This window comes from Hemibagrus wyckioides, linkage group LG27 (assembly GCF_019097595.1).
Source record: "Hemibagrus wyckioides isolate EC202008001 linkage group LG27, SWU_Hwy_1.0, whole genome shotgun sequence".
Classification (NCBI taxonomy): Eukaryota; Metazoa; Chordata; class Actinopteri; order Siluriformes; family Bagridae; genus Hemibagrus; species Hemibagrus wyckioides.
Genome location: NC_080736.1, coordinates 12,937,820 through 12,945,692, shown reverse-complemented (window position 1 = coordinate 12,945,692; position 7,873 = coordinate 12,937,820). Strand labels below are relative to the sequence as shown.

General features: G+C 36.2%; 1 protein-coding gene across 1 annotated transcript; it reads left to right on the top strand.

The window, feature by feature from the left end:
• The first annotated feature begins 5,209 nt into the window (after positions 1-5,209).
• On the top strand, positions 5,210-7,873 carry LOC131347756 (high choriolytic enzyme 1-like). Its single transcript, XM_058382121.1, has 8 exons — positions 5,210-5,303; positions 5,393-5,423; positions 5,506-5,571; positions 6,329-6,481; positions 6,568-6,685; positions 6,810-6,988; positions 7,226-7,307; positions 7,414-7,873. Exons 1-8 carry the CDS (start codon positions 5,238-5,240, stop codon positions 7,538-7,540), a joined length of 822 nt encoding a protein of 273 aa, XP_058238104.1. The 5' UTR covers positions 5,210-5,237; the 3' UTR covers positions 7,541-7,873.

Genomic DNA, 7,873 nt, shown 5'->3' with positions numbered 1-7,873 from the left:
AATGTAACAACTGCTAGTTCTTTTTTCATGGAAGGTAAATGTTCAGGACATGGGACATATTTTAAATTGATACATTTTGAAAGTAAGATTTCTTATTAAAGTAACTGTATGGCTAGCTCTCTGAATTCATTTCTAGCTTACAGTGTTCAGTCTTCCATTAGTTTAGTAAAACAGGTTGTAGACATTTTCTTAAGAATGTTTTTAATAATGCATATACTACAAATCTCAGTGTATACAAATGTGTTTTACTGGACAGGAAAGCTGAAGGATGGTTTGTTCATTAAACATGGTGACATAGCGGTGTGACCTGGGCTCCAGAAGGCAGATCCATGTACTTCTCATGGGTGCAAGTGGCCCAGGGGCAAGAATGGGAAGGTTAAAGTGCCCTACGTCATTTCCAGCCAGTATGATATCACTTCTTACCTGCGCTCAAAGAACCATGTGTCAGAGCTCCATTAACTAGCTTTAACAACCTTCTTTCTTTCTGAAGCATTCTCTGAAAGATGTGTTATCAAACATGTGCTGGACTCCTTCCAAAAGTCAACCTGTGTCCAGTTTGTACCTTGCAACAGTGAAGAAGACTTCTTTCATATACTCTCAGACCAGGGGAATGTCAGCAATCCTAATATAATTTAATATTTTTCAGAAACATTTTGTCAAACATTGGCTGCTCTCCTGCTCTCATGTATAACAAATGCAGTCTTATGAACTTATTCTTTGCTATACAGGTGCTACTCTTCAGTGGGTCGCAGGGGTGGAAGGCAGGTTCTTTCCTAGAACGCAACGGCTGTGTTTTCCATGTGTGATCAGACTGCTGATCAGATTGTGGGACTGTTTTTTACTAAAACTAACAAAGTTTACATCCTTACTCAGTTTAAATGTAGATGTTTTTATGGGTTTTTTTTAAACATAGTTATGTATTTCATTACAATAGATTTGTGAACTATGTACAGTAGCTTCTGTTACACATTTTGATGCAACATAATTGTAAATAGTATGCAGACAGTATGTAGTGTTATGGATTTAAACATATTTGTAAAGAATGTTTACATCATCTTACTTTCACCAGCATATAAAAATATTACATTTTATGGTAGTTCTCATAATTAACATGAAATTCTTACAAACTGGTTAATAAATGTTGATAATTTTGTGCAAAGAGACAATCTGCTTTATTAAATATATCTAATATACAAATATATATATATAAAAAAATCTTTATACTATTAATCTATATATTTTTTAAACAAAGAGGTTGGGAGGGGGGGTCGTGGAGCTTTTGCTATGTATTTGGGGGGCCTTACCCCTCTGAAGATTGGGAAGCTCTGTTATAACATATATATATATATATATATATGTATAGTGGCCTGACAACATGTATTGTGCAAAACTGTAGCAGTAGCAGAGGTTGAGGTAGTACAAATAGAAATAAACATAAATAGAGCAGCGGGTGAAATATCAACATCGAGGTAGTGCAAAAGGTAATGAACAATATAAGTTTGTTCACACAGGAGAGAGAGAGAGTGTGTGTGTGTGTGTGAGAGAGAGAGAGACAGAGAGTTTTGTGCATTTCAGTCCTGGGTGTGTGTGTGTGTGTGTGTGTGAGAGAGAGAGAGAGAGAGAGAGTTTGTACAGTTCAGTCCTGGGTGTTGAGGAGCCTGATGGCTTGAGGGAAGAACTGGTAAGTGATCAGCGGTGGCAGCAGGATGGGTAATGGTCAAAGGAGTCATGTCTCCTGGACAAACACCAGCCTTGGAGTTTTTGTAAATGACTAGGAAATGAAATCTAGTGAAGGATAAAGCCTATCTGGCCTGGCGAGGGTTCAGCATATTAGCCTCCTTAATGTACTGAATGAGGAACACCGTTGGTATGTTGGATAGCTCATATGGCATTACAAAATATTCATACCCTGGTGGTAATGAATGCTGTCTTCCATTCGTCCCCTTCTCTGATTCTGATGAGGTTGTATGTGCTCCTGAGGTCGAGCTTGGTAAAGATCTTGGCTTTCAGTGTTCAGTGTTGAGGGGTCAAGCGCCATAAGGGTGCTTCCCTGTGATGGCGTTTAAGCCTTAGGGAAGTGAAAGGATGTGGAATCCATTCGCTTAGGCTTTTTCAATGTATTCTTCCATGGCTTTAATCTCTGGAAGGGAGAGAGGATAGGCCCGGCTCTTGGGAGCAGTGCTGATGGGCAACAAGTTGACAGTGCAATCCCAAGGCCTGTGTAACTTGGTGGTCTGTACTTTACTAAACATCCTCATCAGGTGGTGGAATTCAGTGGCAATATGCTCTTGGATGTTTGGACTATAGTTGTACAACATCGTTCTTGACATTTGGCGAACCAGTGGAGGGCTGTGGACAAGATTATCCTGGGTGGCTTTATAACCCTGTTGCCTGAAATAAAGGCAGAGGTGCAGGGCCAGCCATTGCTGACGTTCTTCTGCCATAATCTGCGGTTTTCTCAGCTGTTTCCTAGATTGGGACGTGGATAGGGGAGTGTGTGTGTGTGTGTGTGTGTGTGTGTGTGTGTGTGGTATATATGTCCATGAACCAAGCAGTGGCTGAGTGATCCAGAAGTTCTAAAAAGCAGGCGAGGGCTCCCACCTCAGTGGCGAAGATGGGATGGTGCACCTGATAACGCTACAAATGCAAATGTGTAAACAGGATCTTATGAACTTATGAGCAACTTATGAGTTTGAGCATCAGAAGCATTTTTAATTTATTATAGTTTATCTTAAAGTCTCCAGAAGCTCCACTGCATGGAGGATGATATCATTGTAGAAAAGGAAAGGGGCAAAAAATACTTTCCAAATACTGCAGGAGCTGTAGTAACATCTGGCAAATGATAGTTACTTCAAGAATGTGACAACATTCCATCGCATTCTTCACATGTGCAGGCTATGGAGTAGGGTGACTAGACAGAACCCCTTTCATACATACACACACACACACACACACACACACACACAAAATCCAGGCCTGCCTAAATCACCTCAACACAAGGTGGCAAAATGTGTTATGGTCTGTTGAGACCAAGGTGTGATGCTTAATATAATGCATTATTCTATAGCTTGTCACCCAAAGAACAACATTGGGTGAACTGGTTACACAATTCCACTTGACTATATATAGTTGTAGAAATGAGATTATTCATAAAAGCTATCCGGTGTCATCCAGAGGAGGATGGGATCCAAATCAAAGTTTCTTCCTCATATCATCTCAGGGAGTTTTTCCTTGCCACCATTGCCTCAGGCTTGCTCATTAGGGACAAATATAAATTTAGCTTTAAACTGTGTAATGTTTATTTCTACATTTTTATATGTCTGTAAAACTGCTTTAAAACGATGTCCATTGTTAAAAGAACTATATTCAATTGAATTTAATTGAAAAATGCTTACAGTTTATTAAATTTGGAGTATTTTTGCCAGAAAAGTGCAATAATGTGGAATCAGTTGGTAGATACTTACTCAATAATACTGATTGCTTTATAACATGCAAAAGGTACTTAGTATTTGTTGTGTGCACATTTGTACAATCAGGTTATTATATATTATTTATTTATATCTCAAAAACCTATGTAACAGAAAAAGACTTTTTATATCTACTGTGTATATGAGGAACAATATACAGACATAGTCAAGTGCACCTCATTTATAAATCTTTTAGAAGTGTGGTGTGTAAATGTTTCGTAGGCCAAACCAACCCTGCCTGTAAATGTCAATGGCAATACGTTTGGATTGCTTATTAATTTATTAATATGAAAACCGGGTTTTGCAAAATGTTATCCAGTATAAAGAACTTTCTGGTTAAGATGGGACAGAATCAGGCAGTGCCCTTCGATGTGCAGCCTGTCTCAATACTCAGGTGAAGGCTCACTCTGGTGGCTGGGTTGCGGTGATGCAGTGAAGTTGTCACAAACACATTCGTTTATGCAGTTGAAACAAAAAAGCTATTTAAATCTGATTTATCTCTGGAAACCAATGCATCTGCACTGAAGTGCATAAGTTATAACAGACAATCATTTAAACTCCCTGTGAATTAGAAATATGTTTGTACATGTATACCTTTCAGAATGATCAAGGCTTTAATATTTGTGTATTATTTTATTTCAGTGGTTTATTTATTTTTTATTATCACGTAATAAGAGTAAATCAGTCAGAGCTCCCATTTGCTTTGAGTATGATATACAATATACGTCCTCGGGTATTTGCCACAGAACAGACCACAAGCGTTAAATGTTCTCATGTTCCTGAGGAATAAAAACAGACTTGTTGTTTTATTGATATTTTATCTTTTTGTCTTTAAGCATAATTGCTAACATAAGATAAATATGGGGCAAATACAGTATTATTACTGAAAGGTTCATATAAATGGTATAAAAAATAAAACAAAGTATTGGTAATTACAGCACTCATAGAGCCTGTTGATGTCATATCTCTGGTCAAGCTGATTGCTACATTGCTGTTAGTGATGGACTCCATGGGGGCTGACCATTCTTTGAGAATGCAGCTCTGTAAAGAAATAAAAATAAATGAAACATTACATTGTAATGTGTCTTGCAGCAGTGTTCTATGTGAGGATATAACTATAATTTAAATTATTTAAACTATAATTAGAATGTAAATGGACTTCATTATTGATAGTGCTTTTTCCTAAATTAAACATTATAAACTACAGGCCAAATATTGGGAAGCTTTGTAAAAATAAGTGTTAAAATATATATATTTTTTGCATCTGTCATTCCAAGCATTTCAAGTCCTTGTATGCATTTTCTGGCTTGTTTTACACATGTTTTTAAAAAAAATAAATGAAAAAAAAAAAACCTAGACTGTGTACATTTTATGAAATGTGACTATTTGTGTTTTATTCATGCAGAATGTATTTGTCTGTTATTATAATTTGGATGAAGATTAAATCACATGTTATGGGTAATGCATTAATGCTGTTAGCTGTTAGCTGTTAGCATTTGCACAGAGTTCATATTTGCCAGTGGTACGGTTGGAATAGGATTTGTTTCAAACGGATGGAAATTTTCAAAGAAGCTTCAAAAGTGCTTTAAAAAAAAGTGTTGCATGTAAAAGGTCAAGCAAAAAAAACCCTATTCTTTTAAGTAAGATTGTTTAGTTCCTTATAGAATCTAATTCTGTGATAGGGAAGTGACAAACTCTTATGAGTGTATATAAACTGTTCTTCATGAGCATTCTCATTCTGCTGCTTCACTGAATGTGACTCTCATCATCATGCATCTGCTACAAAACATCCTGTTTCTGCTCAGCATCAGTCTATTTCAAATCCGTGCCATAAAGGTGAGCTAAAAGAAATGTTAACAATTGCAAGTGACATATTGCTTATTTATTTTTATAGCTCACAGACATTTTGAACATTTATCAAACAGACAATGGTTAACGTGAACTTTGAAGAGACTGGTAAGATGCTACTTGATTCAGATTCTTAATTCATCTATATCTTAAAGATGTTTTTTAACTAAGTTCACCATGTTCATTTCAGATAACATGAATGACCCTGATTATTTCTCTGTATCTTCTATAATTGAAAGAGCCAACAAGAATGCTGGTAAGGTTTAGAAAAAATGCACTTAACTTTATGACTTCCTTAAAAATAAGGCTGATGATTGAGGTATTATATATTGTATTATATGTTGTATCTGTTTATGTGGTAACCTGGCAAAGAGTGATATAACAGAGTAACTGGTTGTGAATTAATGCAGTGGAAAGGCACCGCAAGTAAATTCTTTAGCATTGTGATGTAACAGTGACAGATTTCACTTACAGATCAGCAATATTTTGTGAAAAACAGTTGTCTGACAAATCTTCTGACAAGTTCAAGAAGTGTCTTTTTTGTGTGGTTTTGCTAATATTTACTTGCATGTGAAATATACACTACCAGTCAAAAGGTTTTGGACTCCCCATGTTTTTCATATATATTACAAAATTTTGCAAATATGGTACTGAAAATAAGTAATACATTTTACTACGGTACAAAGATGCATTTTTGTCTGCTATTTGAAATGAAATAACATGTACAGCATAATTCTTGGGCTTTTCCAATGATGGCCTAAACTTTGTTTGTAAACGACTGCAGTACATTTTACAGGTATAATGCTAATAAAAGTAAGGTATCTCAGTGACAGTTGACTGGCTGTGTTGTATTTATCTGAACTTAGCTAGCTCTTTGAATTCCTTTCTAGCTTACAGTGTTCAGTCTGTCATTATAAAACAGACTGTAGACATTTTCCTAAGATTTAAAAAAAATAAATAAATAATGCATGTACTACAAATCTCAGTGTACACAATTGTATTTTACTGGATAGGAAAGCTGAAGGATGGTTTGATCATTACACATGGTGACATAGCGGAGTACCCTGGGCTCCAAAATGCAGATCCATGTACTTGTCGTGGGTGCAAGTGGCCCAGGGGCAGGAATGGAAAGGTTAAAGTGCCCTACGTCATTTCCAGACAGTATGGTGAGCATGACTTCTTATCTGGTTTCTAAGTAACATGTGAGCTTGGTCCATTAACTAGCTTTAACAACCTTCTCTCTTTCTGAAAGCATTCTCTGAAAGATGTGTTATCAAGCGTGCGATGAGATCCTTCAAAAATTCCACCTGTGTCCAGTTTGTACGTCGCACCAACGAAAAAGACTACATACATATAGTCTCAAGGCAGGGGTATGTCAATAATCCTAATATCAATTACTATTTTTAAGAAACATATTGTCAAACATTTGCTATAACTGCCATCCAACTCTCATATAACAAATGCAGTCTTAAGCACTTATTCATTGCTATACAGGTGCTACTCTTCAGTGGGTCGTAGGGGTAGAAGGCAGGTTCTTTCCCTACAACGCAATGGCTGTGTTTACTATCACATCATCCAGCATGAGCTTCTGCATGCTCTGGGCTTTCGTCATGAGCAGACTCGTAGTGACCGTGATGAGCATGTCAAAATCCTCCTCCAAAATGTTATTCCTGGTGCGCAGAGCAGGACTTTCACTTCTTATTTCTTGTTAATAAAGTCAGATTACTTCCACTGTACACTTGACTTTGAAATATCAATATTTAAACACAAAAAATTTTCTCTTGAAAGTGAAAAACATTAAAATATATAAATTTTTAAAAAGACACTTCAGGCTAAAGGCCTTTGTTCTGTCAGTCAAAGAAGACAAAAGAAAAAACACAATAACAATTAAATGATTAATGTATTTACAGGAAAAGAGCACAATTTTAAGAAGATCAAAACCAACAATTTGAACACGCCATATGACTACAATTCTGTCATGCACTATTCAAGGTAAAGCATTATACAAATTAATTATGGTTTGTTTGTTTTTTTTTTTTGTTTGTTTTTTTTCAATTTCCATATCTCACTGTTTTCATGCCACACTGTGTTGGTCCAGGTTTGTTTTCTCCAAGAACAGGGAGCCGACCATCCTCCCTATTCCAGACAATAACGTTTCCATTGGACGTGCCACTGAAATGAGCCGCAATGACATTCTACGTGTTAACAGACTCTACTGTCGTTGAAGTAGTCACTCTTATATTACCAGTGTTACCCTACCAGTGTATTTCAAATGCTTTTATAAATAACTGTATGCAAAAAGTTCTGCTCTTGATGTAATCTGATGGGGTTTTACCCCTTGAATTTCAGATATTAGAAAGATTTTTGCAAAAGCAGCCACCTGGGCACACTTTGCTTAGAGTTTATTGCAACTTTTTATAGTTTCTCTGTTCAGCTATTATAAGTTTATGTTTAGTTTTTACCTGCAGTGTTCAGTTTGAGATCCATTTAATAATGATGACAGTGAAATATTTAATGAAACAGAGCTCTTTAGTCATTTAACATTGTTGTGTATAAAA

Excerpts from the sequence above, each read along its gene's own strand:
- LOC131347756 (XM_058382121.1), top strand. The coding sequence starts at position 5,238 with ATGCATCTGCTACAAAACATCCTGTTTCTGCTCAGCATCAGTCTATTT. Across the intron at positions 6,482-6,567 it reads CGTCATTTCCAGACAGTATG|CATTCTCTGAAAGATGTGTT; the intron begins GTGAGCATGACT and ends TCTTTCTGAAAG. Across the intron at positions 6,989-7,225 it reads CCTCCAAAATGTTATTCCTG|GAAAAGAGCACAATTTTAAG; the intron begins GTGCGCAGAGCA and ends ATGTATTTACAG.